Source organism: Arachis ipaensis, chromosome B8 (genome assembly GCF_059453495.1).
Source record: "Arachis ipaensis isolate K30076 ecotype BB chromosome B8, ASM5945349v1, whole genome shotgun sequence".
Taxonomy (NCBI): Eukaryota; Viridiplantae; Streptophyta; class Magnoliopsida; order Fabales; family Fabaceae; genus Arachis; species Arachis ipaensis.
This window is the reverse complement of record NC_142443.1, coordinates 139,416,724-139,438,379: the sequence shown is the minus strand read 5'-3', so window position 1 is coordinate 139,438,379 and position 21,656 is coordinate 139,416,724. Positions and strand designations below refer to the sequence as shown.

General features: G+C 28.2%; 2 protein-coding genes and 1 long non-coding RNA gene across 4 annotated transcripts; all 3 read right to left on the bottom strand.

Annotated features, from left to right (window-relative positions):
- Nucleotides 1-963: 963 nt before the first annotated feature.
- On the bottom strand, nucleotides 964-2,806 carry LOC110265791 (uncharacterized). Its single transcript, XM_021109053.2, has 3 exons — nucleotides 2,544-2,806; nucleotides 1,870-2,067; nucleotides 964-1,054 (listed from the first exon to the last, which is right to left on the bottom strand). The coding sequence occupies exons 1-3, from the start codon at nucleotides 2,804-2,806 to the stop codon at nucleotides 964-966; spliced, it is 552 nt and encodes a 183-aa protein (XP_020964712.2).
- A 2,629-nt stretch (nucleotides 2,807-5,435) lies between these two features.
- On the bottom strand, nucleotides 5,436-8,679 carry LOC107614238 (uncharacterized). The gene is made up of 3 exons (XR_001614341.3): nucleotides 8,240-8,679; nucleotides 6,414-7,825; nucleotides 5,436-5,773 (listed from the first exon to the last, which is right to left on the bottom strand). It is a non-coding gene; the product is annotated as an uncharacterized LOC107614238 (long non-coding RNA).
- A 2,488-nt stretch (nucleotides 8,680-11,167) lies between these two features.
- On the bottom strand, nucleotides 11,168-14,861 carry LOC107613921 (uncharacterized). Of its 2 annotated transcripts, none has more exons than XM_016316116.2 (5): nucleotides 14,723-14,861; nucleotides 12,746-14,286; nucleotides 12,430-12,661; nucleotides 12,094-12,176; nucleotides 11,168-11,467 (listed from the first exon to the last, which is right to left on the bottom strand). In XM_016316116.2, the coding sequence occupies exons 2-5, from the start codon at nucleotides 14,189-14,191 to the stop codon at nucleotides 11,396-11,398; spliced, it is 1,833 nt and encodes a 610-aa protein (XP_016171602.1). In that variant the 5' UTR covers nucleotides 14,192-14,286; nucleotides 14,723-14,861; the 3' UTR covers nucleotides 11,168-11,395. The 2 variants fall into 2 exon arrangements, with proteins under 2 accessions (XP_016171602.1, XP_016171603.1); XM_016316117.2 differs by having other exon boundaries at nucleotides 12,746-14,281; nucleotides 14,723-14,855.
- Between the last annotated feature and the right edge of the window lie 6,795 nt (nucleotides 14,862-21,656).

Here is a 21,656-nt window from a genome sequence, read left to right as displayed (position 1 = left end):
ATGGTTTAACACCATTAAGATTCTGAACGAAAGTAAATCTGCTCACTCAGCCTTTAATTGTTTGATTTGAGTTGAGCTATGTCTTGGAGATAGGTCAATGAACTTGCTTGGCCATCTATACAAGAACATTGATTCTATTATGGAAAATGCTTCGAAATGTCATTTTAATTAGTATTAATAGTATTTTGAATTTTAGTTTGAATTTTAAAATTGTGGTTTGGATGAAAGTTACTTTAGTTATAATAGTGATCATTGTATATCACAAGCGTGTTATTTTGAACTTGAGGAGAAAATGGTTGCCAGAGTTACACTTATTCTACTTTAAATTAATATTTTTACATTATTAATTTAAATAGAAGTTAAAAGAAATGTCAAATCATAGTGAATAACCATTTCCTGTAATTTGTAGCTATTATCAATATTATCGTTCTGACTTTATTAGTTAGCATTTAACAGTATATAATTAATATATTTTAAGAAGCAAAATTAAATTAGACAATATAAGTATTTATATATAATATATGATGATTAATTTAGTAACTAATTTTTAGTATGTATATAATATTTTTGATAAAAATTATATATAAATATTCTATATTCTATTATAAAAAACTTTCAAAGAGTCCTTAAATCAATATATTTTAAACTAATAATTATTTAAAAAGATACCTTATTCCCACCTAAAGTCCCTTCGGCAAAGCCATCAAGACCTTAGATAAGACCTAACCCACCACTCCTTCGGCATTGCCATCAGAGCAAGAGAGTTAGGGGATCAAATATTCCAATACAGCAATACTTACACCATTGTTCTATACATACCTATATTCTTATACCATTTATCAAACTAAGCCATATGCTACCCTCTAATAATGTCAAATTGGCATAATTCACATTTTAGAAAAAAAAAACTGAGATAATAATTAAACCAAACTAAATATACTACTAAAACAAATATTCAGTCTATTATTTATATATTTTTCTTGCTTGAATAGTCTCCTCCTCTTTTCGTAAATTCTCTTTGGTCCAATAAAATATACCTATTATATTATAGTTCCTACATAAAACATTAATTAAAATAAGATAACTACCATGACTAAATAATTTAAAGAGTTTAGAGTAATAAATTAAATAATTTTTAGAATAGTGAAAAAACCACGTACGATAATCAGTTATGTCAAGTATACTCTTTCTTTTTAGATTTTCTCCTCTAGCTCTTTTCTCTTGGCGTTCAAAAAATTTTTGAGAGTGACTAACAACTTGTGCGTAAGTTCTTGTTTTAACATATTCACTTGAAATTCTTGACCATTATTTTCCTAATTCTTCGTAGCCTTTGAGAAATAACCTGCCAAAGAGATAGTTTGATATAATGAATGATAGCAGATTTTATAGGAAATTCTTTCTGTCTGACTTTTATTGTTGTAAAGTCCAATGATAGTATACACTGTTTAAAGAATTTTGTTTGTGTTGTCACTCTTAATCTAACTACAACTAATAGCATGCACTAGAAGAACAAGTCCGTTATTGCTTTCTCCCTTAACATTGTATGATGTGATGTGAACTTTTTATTCCGCATTGAGGTTATTATATGTTCTAGGGACCAGTTTGAGATGTGATCTTTTGAGGACTAAATTGATGCATACGTGATATTTCAAGCACCCTTATAACCATTAACCCATGATTTATATTATAACTTTCTTATTATTGCTTTTGAATCAGGTTTATGCAGAAGCTTATACTTGTCTGTGTATAAGGTGCCATCCATTTGATTCGACTTTTGTTGCCCAATCAAATGGGAATTACATTGCTATTTTTACTGCCACCCCGCCTTACAGACTCAACAAACATATAATTAATATAATTAATACGTACTTGTGCTCTTGTAAAGTCCAATGAATTGTTTGTCGCCGTTGAATGTTGTCACTAGAAGCCACAGGTAAAGTTTCATGTTGGATTATGGTGGTGTTGGCATGTCGGTTTTGTTCTCTTCTTGCCCCTGACATGGCTGATGAAGGTAAGGTAATATCCATTGGCAATGCCATGTCTGTCGCAGGCGCCATTGCCTCCATCCTACCATGATAATATTACTAAGATGGATTTACAAAACAGAATAGAAGACTTAACCAAAAAATTTAAAAAATATTGATTAATCACAAATTAAAAAAATATGAATTGTGCTTTAATTATGTTGTAAATACAAATTGGGGTTATTTTAAAATGGCAATGGATCAACTTCTATTGTATATAATTATATAACTAAGATTTGAAATTTTTCATTTCTACATTACAATTGTATTTAATTGATATAAGAATAGTTTTACGAGTCTCCATATATCAATATAATTTTTTTTTGCCTTTTATTTTGTTTCTTTGTTTGATTAAGAATGATTGGGATGCAAAATTAGTTATAAACACATCGCAGACACTAGCAGGAGCGCTAACAATTTGGATCTGAATGTAAGTGTATCACTGAGTATCCATATATCTGTATGGGCAAAAAATAAATAAAGAAATAAAAAAGGAATGAAAATATTTAGAAGAGCCACCTGTGATGATGATGAGTCCAATGAGGCGGTGGAGGTGGTGGTGTTGCATTGACGATGGAAATGGAGAGAGGGCAGTGTTCTAATGGGGTAGCAGGCACAGGTATCGTGATGCTTATGTTCTGAGGATAACCGTGTTTGATGGCATTAACGTCGGTCATCACTTTCAAGAATCGCTCTTGCAGCTGTGCCGGAGTCTTTCCAGGGAGTTGAGCAGCCACGGTTTTCCAGTGATTGTGTATAGCATCCTGAAAACAATTGGCCATAACCGACTCAAAGGCTTTGTTCTCCTCCCAAGTCCAGACCTGAGGTTGCGGTTGAGATTGAAGTGGTTGCTGAGACTGAAGCTGAGATTCTAGCTGAGGCAGAGATTCTAACCGAGGCTGAGGCAGAGGCAGAGGCTGGGACTAGCAGTGGCGGAACTTGAAACAAAATTTTGGGGGGGCCAAATAGAAAATAATTGTCAAAATATTTTTTTATATGGACCTCATTTAAGATAAGCTCGTCTAATCTCATCTCTTTGATTTGGGTGATACTGCCAAATTTAAAGCCCTTTTTTAAGATCTCGTTCCAAAAAGTTAAAATTAAAGTCATCAGATATAACTTTTTGAAATTTTGAAGGTTATATCTCGCTTTCTTCGTGATTCATTAAAGTAGAAGAACTATCTACATGTGTTGATATTGTAAAAGTTATATGTTCTCTTTCTTAAATATTAGCCTTCCTCTTAAAAAATATATCAATTTTTTAATTTTTCATTATTATTTTATATAAAAATTTGAATATATATCTTGTAAAATATATAAAGAAGAAGTTAGAAGGACAAATATTAAAATTTATAATATTTATTGAATTTTTTTTATCAATTTATACAAATACAATAATATTAATACTTTTTGAATATTCTATTATTTTTTATCATATAAAAAATTAAATTAAATAAATAATAAAATATAAAATAATATTAAATTAAATAAATAAAAGATATCTAATTTTTTATATTTGAACCTAAAGATAGAGAGAGTGTTGTTTATTGAACTTATTAGATACTTTAAGTCATAATAAAGTATTTAAGTCAATTGAATTATTTTTTATCTTTTGAAAAAGTACTACTAAGTTTTTTATAAAAAGTTTGGGGGGGCCATGGCCACCCCTTGTCTGAACTAAGCTCCACCACTGGCTGGGAGCAAGGCTGAGGTGGACATTCTAGCTGAGGTGGTTGATTAATATGGACGTCAATAGCATATTGCTCTTCCATGTTCGTTGAATGCTGGAGCTGAGGCTGAGGCAGAGGCTGAGGATGAGAATGCTTGGTTGCTTCTGTCTCCTCCCTATCCATCATGAAAAGAGCATCCAGTTTCTCTTTCATCTTTTCTGGGTTATCCTCCATTACCATCTTTGGAAGAGTGTCATCCCAAGAATGCAGTTGATTATCGTCCAAGTCCAAGGGAAACAGATCATCCATCATCTCCTTGGTATCCATCGCTAAGAGAGCATCTAGCTCCTCTTCAGTTATTGCTGCATCAAATATTTCCTCTGCAATCATTCCTGCGTTCTGTAGGTCTCCCTTCTTCTTAGTTTCTTGGTCAGCTTCTTGGTTCTTCTTCTTCTTGGTTTCTTGGAGAGTTTCTTGGAGAGGCTGAGGCTGAGAATGCTTGGTAGCTTCCGTCTCCTCCCTATCCATCATGAAAAGAGCATCCAGTTTCTCTTTCATCATTTCTGGGTTATCCTCCATTACCATCTTTGGAAGAGTGTCATCCCAAGAATGCAGTTGATTATCGTCCAAGTCCAAGGGAAACAGATCATTCATCATCTCCTTGGTATCCATCGCTAAGAGAGCATCTAGCTCCTCTTCAGTTATTGCTGCATCAAATATTTCCTCTGCAATCATTCCTGTGTTCTGTAGGTCTTCCCAGCTTCTTCCCTTCTTCTTAGTTTCTTGGTGAGTTTCTTGGTTCTTCTTCTTCTTAGTTTCTTGGAGAGTTTCTTTCGTTTGGTTTAATCCTTATTTTTTTGGTGACTGGGTTGGTTTAATCCTTTAATAACTCATTTATGGAAACTTCACTTTAGATTAGAATTGGTTAGATTAAATTAAATTAAGGGAACTTCCACAAAGATTACATTTGGTTCCAAGATTTTTTCTCTTCACATTTAATATAAGTTTCATTTTTTAAATTAAAGTGGTTTAGATTACATTAAATTATGGATAAAATCCAGAAAGATTTCATCTTCAAAATTTTATTTTAGAATTTTTTAATTTTTGTGTAATGTAAATTTGGAAAATTTTAACTAAATAAAGAAAGTATTCTAATAGGATGTCGAGCTTCTTTCCTGGCTTGATGAAGTGAAGTTAATCGCATCAACTCTTCGAACCGGAAAGAGATAAAAGCCGAGAAATGGCTTGATGAAGCGTTCTGTTCTTGACAGCTATGAATTTAAAGAATGATAATGTGAGATTTGTTGTCTTTAGTAGTTATTTTTTAGTTCTTGATTTGATTATGAAACAAGCTTTTCCCCGACTGCCTGCCTTCTAATCAAAAATTGATTTAAATGTTTATTAAAAGATATATTTCTCAATGTAAAACGAAAATTTAAAGTCTAGATTTTATTAGAGAAATCACATTATTAACTAATTTTGTTAGTTTTAAATAAGTAAAAAAAGTGAGAAAATAATTTAATTTTTATGCACATGTTTTTATATTCAATCAGGATTTGTTACTACAAGAAAATCACTCATTCAGTAATTCTTGAAAAGTATAGCTAAAAATGAAAAAAAAAAATGCCTTTGTCAAAGGCTACTTTTTTTTTATTTTGGAGACACTTTAGTGAAAAATGCCTACTCAGACATTGCCAATTCACAGAGGCTACTTTTTTAATTTCATATATATAATTCTGTATTTTTAATTAAATTAATCAAATATTATATAAAAAAAATAAATGTATGATACAGAATGTGAGTTACAAACAAGCTCTTGTGGCTAACTCTCCTCCCTCCTCTCCTACTGTGTTTGGACTAGAACTTTACAAAGACAATTTATCAGAGGTTTTGCGAGCAAATAGCCATTTGATCAGTTGAGGAACCGAGTCCATGGCTGAGAAAATCCTCCAATCCGGTAACAAGGTCAGGAGTCGCACGAATTGGTTTTGGTGCAATGATTGCAGTGCCTTGGCAGGCAAAAATGTATTTCTTCTGGTCTTCTCAACCAGTGACCAATCAGCATCGAGGAAGGCATTTCTGAAAAAATAATACATAACAAGTTTATAAAAGTTCAAATACCAAAGTTTATGACTAAAGAAGAAAAATAATAATCACTCATGCAAGAAAAAAGATAACAAAACTTAACAATTAACAATATTTATATTACATTGATACATGAGATAGAGTTTCATATGTAACCAATTCAGATAATTCTGAAGCAACGAGATAATCGTATGTTAGTAAATTTTTTTTAGAAAAAATTGAAGCTGTTAATCCTTGTGTAAGCATGCATGTTTTGTAAGAATTTATCAAAAACAACAGAATAAATAAACACTTAGCCACGTTAGGTTCCAGAACAAATAAACACTTAATCAATACAGGCCTGCTACACATACAAGTCTTTTTGAGTTACAACTGTAAGTGGTAAAAAAAAACAATATCAGGTTTAGCATGAGTCAGATCATCAAGGAAATTGAGCTTATCTTGATAATTAATATAATCTACTTTTGTTAAGTTATGCTTAGCCAATTGGCTCATTATTCTCAAAACAATTATCCTATTGGAGCAGTCATCAGCGTATATAACAAGAAATAATATCAAACAATAAAAAATAACTCGATTAATTGAGAAGTCATAGAGTGCAAAAAGACAAAGTCAAAGTGCATCCAAATCCAACCTTTTTTTATCAAGGATCATTTCAAGATATGATTTGGTGATCCAAGGTCCATTGATACCAAGCCTCATTGCTTCTGTTCAGTCTGCAGAAAATTATTTTTTCCCCACTTTTGGATAAGTAACTCAGCATATTATTAATAAAAGAATGCATAATTCGAGTAGGCAGCAAGGATATACATAGAAATCTCTAGCCAAACAAGGTTTTTAATATAAAGTGGAAGAGAAGGTAAGAAAAGATACAACAATGAAAATGAGAATAACACAAGATCATAACTGACAGTTGAAATGCCAACGAGCTAGTTAATATCACAATTGACACTAGGCCCAAGTTGTAAGACTAATTGTTTCCACAGAAGTGGCACACATCCGAGTGAATGCAGCTGACAGGATAATTTTACAAGTAATGGGGTGAAAACTTCAACAAAATACTTAGGAGAAAACAACAAGACTTTATGATCACTGATAAACCTGAACCGAACTTGCCCTTCAAAATCTCCTGAAAAAGTAACACATACAAGATAAAATCCCAGGGACCATTTATCAAACAGTGGAATAGAACTCATTCGAATTTCAGGGGAAATTACATGAGAAAGCTGCCAGGAAATTGAATAAGTAAACAGCTCTGGTATGCATTGCTTAATCACGTTTCTGATAAAACTTGTGTTCAAGATCAATCATTGAGTTAATAAACTCTAAGAACATGGATGATGATTAATACAAATCAAGTTAGTTGAGACTTAGAGAAGAGATTGAATTTAATTTCCCTTTTTCCATGCTTGCATTCTTAGTATTTCTCTGCAATTATCCATAAATATGGCTTTTAAAAGGTCTTAAAAGACTTCCAGATAAGTAACTACCATTAAAAGGGTTTAGGATTTACACTGATGTATCATATTATATTATATTGAAGTTTCTAGAAGAAATAAAACACAGAAGTCCAAACCCCTTAAACTGGCCCAAGCTGAAGAGTTTCCTGCCTTAATATCACATTTTGCCGAACTTATGGTGAACAGGTTTTGCGAATTTTAATATCAAATTAATCAAAGCATATCAGACATTTTACTAACAAAAAGTTGAAAAGAACAAATCAGACAGCAATGCATACTCTTGACATTTCAGAAAGTGAGAAAGAGAAAACTAAGCAAAATTTAAAAGAATCAAGAAAAGAAGAGTTCTTCACAAGTGAAGCAACCAAATGGATGATGATCATCTTCAAGTCCATCATATCATTGCTACTACAACAAAACCAACAGCAATAGACATCAATGCAGTTCCTTGAATGCTAAGTAAGCTCAGTGCAGCAGACTTATCCTGATTCTCTTGATCTTCAGTAGAAGACTTCAGTGTATTAATTGGAACTTCTTCTGTCGTAACCCCTGCCATGTTAGAAACTCTCTGTATCACTTCAGCTACCTGCAGGTTGCACAAGAATGAACCACGACATTTGAAAGAGTATTGAATCGGACTGGATGTTTAATCAAAAGGGCACTTTTCACTTTTCATTCTATATTCTCATTATATAGATGTTTTTCCCCAATTATTCCACCTCCACTGAAATATACAATTCCTTACAAGTTTGACCATCTAAACCAGGGCATTCAGTTATTTATACCACAAAAATCTCAAATCCAGCACTTAATTATATATAAAATGCAGTTAAATATACCTTCTCTAACAATCAGAACCTAGAACCCTAACAATCAGAACCTAGAACCCCAACAACCAGAAACAATACACATTCAGAAGCTAAACCCCCAAACTTAAAAACCCTATAATCGCAGAACCTCCACAATTCACAGAACCAAATTTAGGAAAAACGAAACATACCATTTCTGTCTAGTTTGGCCATTGTTGTTCATCATCATCATCATCATAGCCACACGCACCTTCTTCGACACTGAAACGAGAGAAGAAGTGAGGTAATGAGCAAGAAAGAGAAGATAGAGAGTGAATCAGAGAATGATTATCTAGTGAGTGCACGATGGTGAGCGACGAGACGACGATGTGAGCTACGATGATGAGCCAAGGAGGCTTGCGACGATTGGGAGCAGCGGCGGTGAGCGCGCGAGACGACGATTGTGAGCTGCGACGGTGAGCTCACGAGACGACGGTGGTGAGCGCACGAGACGGAGATGGTGAGTGGCGGCAACGGCGAGAGACGAAGGAAGGTGAAGAAGAAAACCTCTGTGAATTCGAATGGCGGGTAAATTCAGTAACTTGAAAGCTTGCCTTGAAAAATTTTCATTAAGCGCATACAAAGCATAGGAAACACTTTTGAAAAACGTTTTTTAGTAAGAAAAGTATATTCATATGTATTAAAATAAAGTTTACTTTTAGGATTTTTTTTAAAATAAAATAAAAAAACTATTATTTTTCTAAACCCAATATTCTAAATTTAATTTCAGAAATGTCATTTTTTTTAAGAGTGAATTCGCTCAATTCCGGTAAACTCCGTCCAAATTTTTTAAAATTCTAATTTTTAAGCTATTATCATAATTTCCATCAATATAAGAGTACATAAAATTATAAATGTACACATACATAATGATACAATAAACATAGCTTCTTCAATATCACCGACACCAATGACAACTATTATCATCGTCTCTAAAATACACAGATACACCGATATAAGTCATATTTAATTATAATTTTTTTAATTATAAATTAAAAAATCACTATTTTTCAAAAAAATACAATTTATTCCTGTGTACTTCTATATATTTTGGAGACGATGATAATAGTTGTCATTCTTAACCTTCCAACGTTTTTTTTTCTTTACCCAATCTAATATTTTTGAAAAAGCATATTAAGCAAAATCTATATAAATTATAGAGTTTGCCGGTGAGTGTAGCGAACTTGTGCTAAATACAAAAAAATCTTATTTGAGAAATTAAAGTTAAAAAATTAGGTATAAAGAAATAATTATTTTTTATTTTATTTTTGAAAAAATTTCTCTCATTTTATAAGTGATCTTTTTAATATTTAAAAAAATATTTTTTAAGTGATGTCATAACTATATTTTTTATTTTACTATAAAAAAAGTAATATAGAAAAAACATAACCTATTCTATAAACAGATTAGGCTTTTTAAATATAATCTGAATTGCTAAATGGGTGATTTTTTTGTAATATTATAAAAATTATAAAGTATATTTTTAAAAAATAATAGATATAAAAATTAAAGAAAGAAATTAAAAAGTAGAAATAACAACCACAAAAATTTCGTTGAACAAAATAGTTAAAAAAAATAAAATATAAAAAAACAATAAAAAATCATTAAACAAACCGGTTAGCTCGTAAAACTATATCTTATCTTATGGTTTCAAGTTAATAGAGCTTATATTATTTTATATCTATTTAATCTCAAATAATATGTATTGCTTTAGTTATATTATATGTGCGTAAAAAAAAAATTTGCATGCAATTATTTTTATGTAAAATTAATAATTAAAAATTATTAAATAATTTAATTTAAATAATTATAATATAAATTTTTTTTACTTACCAATTTATATAAAAATAATTATATATAAAATTTTACTAAAAATTAAACTTTTATTAGTGATAAAAATTAATATTATATTATTTTATCGTTCTTCGTTTCCTGTTCTAAAAATCAATAAATGCTATGTCATAGATAAATATATTTATATGATTTTAAAATAACCTCATAAAAATTGAAAAGTGAGATTTTTCTAAAAAATGAAAAATATATAAAATATTATGTAAAATAACTTATGAATAAATGTATCTAACATATTAGTATTATTTGTTATTATAACAAGAGGTATAATATATAAAAAAGTAAAAAAATATATATATTTATGAAAATCATCCTTCAAAAAAGTTGAAAAAAAATGAAAAAAAAAAAACTTTGAACATGTCTAAGAATATTCCATGCATCCCGACACATTTGTGATAAATAGTAGTTCCTTAGTGTAAATTATAAATATTATTTGTAACTTACATAATATTTATCTTTTCCAAAATAAACAGATTATAACAAATATTTGTAAAATAATAACAAAAAGAACAAAAGTAATAATAAACATATTAATTATATAAATAATATTTTCTTAAATGTACAAAATAATATATAAAACACATATATAATTGTTGAGCAATAAAAAATGACAATAGACCTAGTTGAAATATAATATTTGTTGTTACTTTTAGTAATTTATTGTTAAAAATAATAATTCAAACAAGTTATGAATTTAAAGTAATTGTTCAATTTGCTACCAGCAAATACTTTAGTAATAATACAAAATACTATTATATTAAAAATTGGAAGTATAATTTTTCTCATATAAACAAATATATATAATTTAAAATTACTAAAAAAATCATAGTCATTTGATGTCTTCAAAATATGCATAAATTAATAATCAATACATAAATTCTTTAGGTAACTTTAAATAAGAATTTATAGTTTAATTAAGGAAAAAAACAATGAAACAATGCTAACAAGATGGGTAACTATAGAGATATAAGTTACTAATTGTAAGATTTGAATCTGGAATCTTGAAGTCGAACAAGATGGGTAACTATAGAGATATAAGTAACTACTTTTAAGAAAGAAAATTAGGACATGTTTTTTTCAATATTGAGTGAAAGATTAGAAGTTCTTCGAATTCTTCAGAAGCCCATAATTTTCTATGAAGTTTTCTCATTTTAGAGAGCAATAACGTGCATTACAAATCCTTATGAAATAAAAAATTATTGATCCTGTGAAAATGGAGGGAAGTGCAATAAATCGGAATGTGTGAAGTGTATTAAAAGTATGAATGATGAATCTCATCTTCTACCAAAGTTAATAGTGTTTTATATACATACATGAATACATGTATATGAAACTTCTACATCAAGTCAACTAAATAACTGATAAAGTTAACAAGCTAGCTCTTAAAGCCTTCACTCTTTCTGAGACGCCATGTAAAACATGCAATGAACATGACCATACACATCAGATAACACTTCCTACATCTTAGGTGCTGGCTTACAATATTCAGGATAGATCCATGGCTTGAACGCCTCATCATCCGCACAATGCTGAGTGTAACCAACATAATAATTAAAACCAATTATAAATGTCAAAATGTATATATAGATTATAGAAAGGGCAAGGGCTAGAGAAAACTTAGTGATTTAAAGGGTGTTTTCAGCTATACTTAACTTCTTAGAGTTATCATAATTTATCAGCTCTATCATACATGCAAGACTATAAAGAAATATAGTTCTGAAGTATTAGAAATAGGATCATGTGGACAAAGAAATAAAAAAACAGATACTTATTAATAATAACATGAATATTTTACATAATTAGTAGAAATAGATTGGAAAAGAAAAATTGATTGCAAAGTAACTTATAAACTGCTCCAAACTAGTCAAGACATTCTTGAAAGTTTTGTTCAATACCATTAATTGTAAAACATGTGAGCCTTTATAGGACATGATTGTTCATTATCTCCAACTTTCCTTAATGTTAAATGTGTTTAAGTGATGAATGGCATGTAGCAAAACTTCTATCCTGTTCCCAGAGAATCTAATTATTTCGCGCTATGGTTATACATGTTGTTAGGTGGATAAGCAGACAGATCAACATTATTAGTTGAGCAGGGCACGAAGAGCTAGAAAATTAAATTGTGCAGGATGCTGTAATATCAAGTTATACATACCGTCAACCAAAAAACAAATCCACGTAAGAGCGTCAGACGTTTAGGATAATCACCACTAACTGATTTTAGTTTTTTGTTCAGATCTGCAAGATAAGCATATAAGTATAACTCATTGTTGCTAGTCTTCTGAAACATCTAATGAAGCTAGACAAAAGCATCTTTCCATTTCATGTATTTAAGTGATTCCATGTTCTATTAAAATAATTGATTGTAGTGAATTAATCAGTTCTAATTCAAATTGAAGTATACAGCTTTGAGCTACATTTGGCGACTATTCAAGGACAAAAATACAAAGATACTTGCATATCAAAAGGAGGGACTGAAAATTCAACTTACCAACATGATGATTAAGAAGAGATTTCCCAAGATAATTTCTCTTACAGGTCCTAGGGCCGCTGCGATGCTCTTTATGGTATTCAACTAGCTTTCTATGTTTCATATATTTAAAAAGCTTCTTATACTCTTCCTCACAGTAAGGCTTCTCCAGCTCTTGCATGAGTTTTTCTCTGTACTTTGTGTATTTCGTTGCATTGGCTTTATCATCATGCCAATAATGTTCCAAATTCAACTGCAAAGCAACACATAAAGGCATAATATCAAATGCAAAGTAAAGGGTAAGGGTAAATTCATATATAAAATTATAGATACATACACTTGGAACCTTTCGCCTTCTTTTGCAGAGTGCATCGTCATCATCCTCTTCAATCTCCTCCTTTACCTTTATTTCTATGCCAGATGGAGGGTGAATGTGATCACCCTTTGCTATGTGATCATTCTTCTGTGGTGTCTCACCTTTGAGCGTACCCTTGTCATTAACATCATTCTTCTTTGCCTCTGAAGCCCCGCCATCGTAGCTGCCATTAGAGTCCTTAACTGCATCATTTCTCAATTCTTTTGGTTTCCTACCCCTGCGCTTACCGCTATATTTACCTTCATTGTTTTGTGCCCTAGAAACCTCCACAACATTGGCATTGCCATCGCCATTGGAATCCTTGACAGCATGTTTTCCCAAACCATTTGGTTTCCTACCCCTGCGGTTACCAACATGATTTTGTGCTTTTTGAGACACACCATGAAAATCCTTAACCACGACTAGTCCTGAATCTTTTGGTTTCCTACCCCTACCCCTGCCCTTGCACTCACCCACATGATTTTGTGCCTTTGGGGATGCATCATGAGCATCCTTAACCATTTGTCCTAAAGATTTTGGTTTCCTGCCCCTGCGCTTCCCGCTATAGTCACCAACATTATTTTGTGCCTTTGGAGACACAACATGAGAATCCTCAATTATTTGTCTCAAATTTTTTGGTTTCCTACCCCTGCGCTTCCCACTATAGTCACCAACATTATTTTGTACCTTTGCAGACACAACATGAGAATCCTCAATTATTTGTCTCAAATTTTTTGGTTTCCTACCCCTGCGCTTCTCACTATAGTCACCCACATTATTTTGTACCTTTGCAGACACAACATGAGAATCCTCAATTATTTGTCTCAAATTTTTTGGTTTCCTACCCCTGCGCTTCCCACTATAGTTGCCAACATTATTTTGTGCCTCAGAAGCCACAGTAAGAGCCACATCAGGGTATTCTATATAAATATTTTGCTCAGGGATCTCAATTACATAGCATGTTCCACGAGCCTTCACATTATCCAAAAATAATTTGTACTGGGGATCTTCAGCCACATCTCCAATCAGGGGTTCCTCAGCCACATTAACCAATCTATCACCATCATCCTCCTCGTTTTCCCGAGGATCGAAAACGCCATCATCCTCCTCGTCTTCCCGAGGAACGAAAACACCATCATCCTCCTCGTCTTCCTCAGGAACGAAAACATAATCCAACCAATACCTGTAATCTTCGTCAGTAGAAGTGTCATCTTCCTCTGCTGCAAGACAATCGAATGGACTCTTCACACTAATGTATACATCTTCACAGAGTGGCTCCAGTCCTTTTTTTCTATTACCACTCCTTGAACCAGATGGTTCCTTCATGTGTCTTAAAAGGGTGCTGTAAGAATCCATTGAACTTTCTTCATTAGCAGTTGCAAGGTCCTTATTCTTCTCCAATGTCCTTCTCCTCTTCTTGCAATCCATTTGTACTTCTCTAGACAAAAAATTCACACTTTCTTTCTTCTTAATTCTTTGTCTTGACTTTACAGTTTTCAAACACTACCAAAAACCCATCTTCCCTAACAAAAAAAAAACCACCTTTAGCCATCATATCAATTAAAAATAGAAAAGAAAACCAAAAAGTCTTTTCTCACACAAAAGAAAGTGAAAACGATCACAAAATAGAGACCAGCATGACTGACATTTTAACAAACAGGTTATGGGGGTAAGATGAAGTTTTCTAGCAAATTATTTTTTCCCCCTTTCAAATCTCTATAACATTGTTTCATGGTTACAGGATACCACTTACTTTAGCTCAAGGACAAATTATTCATTACATTGCGTTTTATATAAAACAATTCAGATTATTTTATGATTATTATATGATATAAGGATGAAGATGAGAAACTTGAAAACAGAAAACAATGAAATACAAGGGAAAAGGTGTTAGCAGCAACCATGTTAGTACAAAGAAACAAAAAGAAGCACTTTAAAAAGTAGGTACATGTAGCTAACCTGAACCCTAATTTTCAACAGAGAGTTGCAGATTGAAGAAACTCGGTTATCTTTACGTGTTCTTTTTTTTTTTTTTTTGAAGAATATTGAAAGATGAAGTACAGATTACAGAAGAAGAGTGACAAGTGAAAGCGAAGAGCCGAAAACCACACTAGTGAATTGTGAGGTTTGACCGTTGACTAGGTAGAAAATATTCTCTCTATTGAAAATAAATGTAAGAAAAGGAAAAAAAAAAAAGTTTCTATTTCTAGTTTCTACTCTTTTATTATTTGGCTTTTTTTTTTTTGAAAAAATAGAAAGTACAGGCTGTATCCTGTATAGCAACCAATTTTTTGTTTCTCAATAAATAAAATTATCTTAAAAAAAAGTAACTGGTATTAAAAAAGATTGATTCTCTGATATTACTTTTATAAAAAAAAAACAAAAGTCTCTCTTTTTCTTGTTTTTTTTATATATAATGATTATTAAATTATTATATTAATTAATGAATTTGATGTAAATTTTATATAATGTTAGTGTAACAAATATATTTAAAACTATTTTACTACTCTTTTTATATTAATAATAGAATTTTCAATAATTTTTTAGATGATTTCTTATTTTAACATTTTTAAAATAAATATGTGTTTAGCTAAAATAACAAATAAACAGAAGAGTATATGCAATTAAATATGTTCTAAGGAATTTCATTTAAAAAATTAAAACATAATATTTCTATAAAATTTGCTAAAATTAATATATTATTAATTTTTTAAAAATTTATAAAAATTTTATCTTTTATAAACGAATATATGCAATTAAATAATTTTAACTAAATTAATCATATTACTAAAAAATATTGAAACATTATCATTAATGTTAAAAAAACCTTTTTATTTAAATAAATAAATAATTCATTATTTGCAAAAATACACAAAATATGAGAGAAGTTGTTTTGAATATACAACTGGGACCATTTTGCAATATTTTAAGAGCAATTTTCAATAAGATATTTTTTGGGTATTTTGAAATTAAAATTTGTATTAAATACAATATTTGAAATGATACTGGTATTAATAATGAGATACCGTATCATTTTGAAGAAATACTAATAAAATACTATCATTTGTATATTTATTAAATTCATTAAATGAATATTATAATCTTATTATGTAATGTTATTAAATTGAAATAAAATCAAGTATTAGAATGACAAATTTTATATTAAATTTTAAATTAATTTTTATGATGTATAATTTTACAAATACTTATGTAATATTATATGGAATTCAAAATAGAATTAGAGATGTTCTAATATGTGCATGGTTTAATGTGCATTTTGTATGAGTGTGTAGAGACCTCAGTTTTGGTTTTCAATCAACAATTTAACACACATTTCGTATGGGGGTATTGTGAAATGGGTTGAACTTTCTTATGCAAAATAAATCACATTTCAGAATAGGGTTTGGCAAAATGAGAGAGAATTTAATTACTTTAAAACCCCAATGAGATATTACCAAATGAATTTTGCTTTTGGTATCCAAACTAATTCCAGGGTGGGGTTGCAAAGTGAGGCATGATTTGTGTGAATAAAACCACATGGTGGTGTTGCAAAATCGGTGGAAATTTTGCAACAAAAAAGAGTTTGCATTGAGAGTTCCCAACACATTTTGCATTACCACATTGGATTTTTAGGGCAATCAAAACTCTCTCATTTATCTACCTTTTATTGCAAAATGGGATTTATTTAAAAAAAAAATAACCCATTTTACAATACCCTCATACAAAAAGTGTGTTAATTGAAAATCAAAAATCAATTTTCTTCACCTACCTTAATTGATAAAATTAGGTAGTAGTTATATGTCCAAATATTTTTTATATTTTTGGCTTTTACGTATTGCTGGAAGTACTAAACTTTTATTATTTAAATAAAAAAAAAACAATATTTTCAAATGGACTGAGTAATATTTATTATTTCTAAAAATTAAAAATTTGCGCTTTCTTTTAAGTTCTGCCACTTATCAAACCAAAATGAATTTAGATTCTCTAAAATAAAAAATTTAAAAAATAATAAAATAAAGGATTAATTAAATTATTATTGATTTTATAAGTTTTATAAAAATTGTATCTCACTATTTTAATTACTCACTTTAGAAAATTTTAATCCAACAGAATATAACTGGGATTAATTTTACAATTCTCCAAAAATGTTGATTTAACTACAAAATTCAAGAAAATTGACGTCTCTGGAGATTATAATATATTTTATTTCTCGTTTGATTACAATTAGTTATTTGATTTTTATTATATTATTTTTTTATTATTTAGTAGTATTTTGTTATAATCAACTGATATTGAAGAAAAATTGCTTTTTCCTTAATATATAAAAAAAATTTAGCAAAAATTTAAAAAACAGCTTTAAAAGATATGTTAAGTGCGTTTTTTATGAGTTCAAGTTTCTAAGAAAAAATATTATTATAATATGATATAAAAAAATTTTGGCTAAAATTTTTAAAATTTTTATTGATAAAAAAAATTAAAAAAATAAAAATCTAAAAATATATAGTATCAAAAATTAGTATCTAAAAATAGGTTATCTTTTTTGCTGTCTATCTAACAATGAACTTTTATTAAGCTTAGGCTAAGGTAAGTCGAGTTAAAAAGGTAGTTAATTATTATGTTGAGAGATAAATTAAACAGCACTCTTAATCTCTTTTTAAATGATTTTATTTATTTTAAATTTTTAATTTTTTAAAAAATAAGAATTTTTATAATAAAATAATTATTTAATTTTGAATAAATAAAATTCAATTTCTTATAATTTTTGTAATATTTAATAAATAAATAATTTTTTTCTTATCTCAAAAAAAAATTCACTTATATTTAAAAAGTTAAGCATCAGTCTAGTAGCATTTCTGTCTGCAGCGGTAGAGCTTCCGATAACACAATCACAGTCTTTTTTTTAATTGAATTTTCTGTCTACTATTTTTAAATATTTTAAACATCATTAATATATAAATGAATAAAATATTAAATTGATCCCTTATGTTTAGGTATAATTCTATTTTAGTTCTTAAAGTTTAAAGTGTTCTATTTGAATCCAAAAAAATTTTATTTAAATTCAATGTAGTCCCACCGTTAACGAAATGTCCTATATAACAACAGTGCAAAAATAAAGTCGATAATCTGGAGAATAAATACAAGTTCCAGAAGGCAAAAAAATTAACTGTAGATACATCAATACATTTATTTATCATTTTTCTTATAAATTAAATAAAATATTTTCTATAAAACTAAGAAAAATAATAAATAAATATATTGATGTATCCACAGTGAATCTTGTGCCTTTGGAGTTTGTATTTATTCTTCATATTATCAACATTATTTTTGTATTACTGTCATGTAAGATATTTCGTTAATTATTTAATTTTGACCTCACGGTGAAACTACATTAAATCTAAATAAATTTTTTTTAAATTTAAATAGAACACTTTAAACATTAAAGATCAAAACAGAATTAAAACCAAACATAAATACCAATTTAATACTTTATCATATATAAATTTTCTCATTTCATCCACCAACATTTGAAAGAATGTCAACGATTAATTTTTTTGTTCTTTTTCCAAATTTTCCTTTGCATCATTAAAAAAATGGTTGATAAAACTAATAAATTTAGTGTTCTTTTTCTTTAAAATATTATTATCACTTTAAAAATTTAATAAACTGAAAGTTTGATATATATATATATATATATATATATTAAATTTTTAATATAACAAAAATTTAAAGTAACAAATAATCAAATATTTTAAAACGGAAAAAGTAGTATTCTTTTTTCAACTCCTCTGTGGGTCCATCACAAGATAGGTCTATTAATATTTGATATAAAGTCCTAAGCCCTAAATACATAGGGTAAAGTCTAAAGTGAGGGTGTCTTCAGCAATTTATCCTTGAGTGAGGTTACATCGACCCTTTCTTTATATACGTCTAATAAAGTATTTGTGGACTGCTTTTTTCTTTTTAAAAAGCATGATGATTGATGTTTGATGAATCGGCCTTTTCATGAAAATACATAAAAAATTATAAACATTAGAAATTAGTCATTAAATTAGATTTATTAGGTCATTGTATATATTTATACATGTTTTATACATTTTCATTTTTATAATAAATTACTAAAATAATTAAAATATTTTTTAATAGAATAATCATATTTTTTATAGCAAAATAATCAAATTTTGTTATGAATACTAAAAATTTATTATTATTATTATTATTATTATTATTATTATTATTATTATTATTATTATTATAAATCTAGTTTGATATTATTTTATAAAATTTGACCATAAATAAAAATATGTTGTTAATTTTTATATATTTTTATTTGGAAAATTGATTTTTTAAAATTATCTGCAAGTAAAGAAAACAGCCCAATCATATTCACGTTGAAGTTGAACCTACCTATATCATTATTCGATTAAAACTACACCACAAATACATGCTTTTTCATTCGGATTCTCATCATCACATGATAAAGTAACATGGAGCATTTGTATGTTACAGCTGCATAAAATTATTCGTATATGATATTAATGTATAATTTATATTTATTTTATTATTAGATAAAACAAGAGATTCAGATAAAAAAAAAAAATTCATCCATTCCCCATGATATGTAGTAACATATCAATATATAAATAGATTGAGATACTTTAATTTATATTTGGTTACAGCCTATCTTCAAAGTATTCTTCCTGGGTTTTTGCTAGGTTAATAGTCAAATTAATTTTTAAAAGATAAGATATTTTTTAAATTTATTTTTAAAAGATTTTTTTAATCAAATTGGTCCTTCAAAAATTACGAATTAATCATATTTGTCCTTCAGTCACTTCATTAACAATTTTTTTTTAAAGATTGATGTTGTAAAACGTCAATTAATAACATATATAATACCTGATATGTCTAATTGAATATTGACTAAATATATTTATAAAAATTTATTAATTTTATTTTTTTTTCAATTATACAAATCTTATTCCTAATATGACCTAGCTAGTAACTAAATTGATAAATTTTTGTAAATATATTTAGTCAATGTCTAATTGAACATGTTATGTGTCATATATGCTTTCAGTTAACATTTCACATCATTAATCTTTGACAAAATTTGTGAGTGAAATAATCTTTAAAGGACCAATTTGATTAAAAAAATCTTTTAAGGACAAATTTAAAAAATGCCTTATCTTTTAGAAACTAATTTAACTATTAACTCTATTTTTAAAATACACATAAAAGATAGGAGCTAAAATAACTTTATTTACTTTGAATTACTATGAGGTACGAGAAGAAAAAAATATAGAAGAGTATAATATAAAACAATATTTTAGATAATCATTCATAAAATAAATATAAAAAATAATTATTTTTGCTAACATAACAATAATAATATTTTTTTATAAGTAATGGGTCGAACGTCCAAAAAAACAAACTAAATAAAAATTATTTTAGAAAAAAAAAATCATCCCAATAACAACAATCATAAAACAACATTTTAGATTATTATTCACAGAATAAATATAAAAAATAATTATTTTTACTAACATAATAATAATAACAAAATTTTTTATATCTTTTGATAAACAGTAGGTCGAACGCCCAAACAAACAAACTAAATAAAAATCACTTTAAACAAAAAATCATCCCAATAATATTAACCATAAAACATAAAGAAATACACGAAAATAAATTATAAAAAATATGAGAGTCAAACTATAAATTGTACCCATGACTTTATCCACACAACTATTTGCTTCTCTAAATTTATGTTTAATCTCCCGGTTCCATAGATGATTTATGAGTTTTATGAGTTCACAAATTTTATGATTGACAATAACCTAGATGATTTAAGACAGTCAAAAAGTTTTTTATATTGAAGAGACGTAAAAATTTATCCTTTTATCAAAAATAAAATCTAAAGTATGAAAACTTGAAAAGTGGGATTCACTAGATTTTTATCCACCGTTCAGTGGATTCACAGGTCAAAATAAAAATCACTCAAGTTTAGTGGGATTCTCATTCTCGCCCACTACTAATGCCCATTTACCTTCTCTCTATTGGGAATGGATCCTCTCAATTGTTAAACAAAAATTGAGAATATAAAATGTGATTTCTAATTTTTTATTATTTTTTATATTTATTTTAGTTTTATTTATAAAATTAATTATAAAAAATCACACTTTACTTCCTCAATTATTAAAAAAAATTGAGAGAATCCATTTCCCTCACTACTAAATATCCTATAACTAAATAAAATCCCATTTTGTTTTCAACTTTTTCAAAGGAAAAAGTGAGAAACAAAGAAAAGAACATGTTCTCGGTTTCCCTTTATATAGAGTTCACCTTCATTGCAAGTCAATACTTTATGTTTCAACTCTTATGTCTAATGTGTGATACTTTATTTAGATATGCCCTAAATAATGTCTAATACAATAATGAGTTTGTTCATAAATATTCACCAAAACGAAAATTTTTAAATTATTTTGCATAGAATATTACAAACTTTTATAGTACTCATAACATCTTTTAAGCCATTTTTTAAAATTATTTTGTATAGAATAAAATATATTTTTTAATTATTTTGTATGGAATAAATTTTTTTTTATTTCTAAATTATTATTGACTATGTAGAATATTTTATTTAAAATTTGAGTACATGCATGTATTTACCTAAGTTATTATAACATTACAAATTTTTATAGTACTCCTAACATTTTTTAAACCATTTTTTTTAAATTGTTTTGCATAGGATAAAATATTTTTTGTAGTATAATTTTAAAAAATTTATTAAAAAATATTCATGAACTATTAAAAATGGACAAAAAAGTATTGTATGGAATTCGAATTGATAACTCATTAATATTTTAAAGAAGTCTCGTAATTAAATATTTTG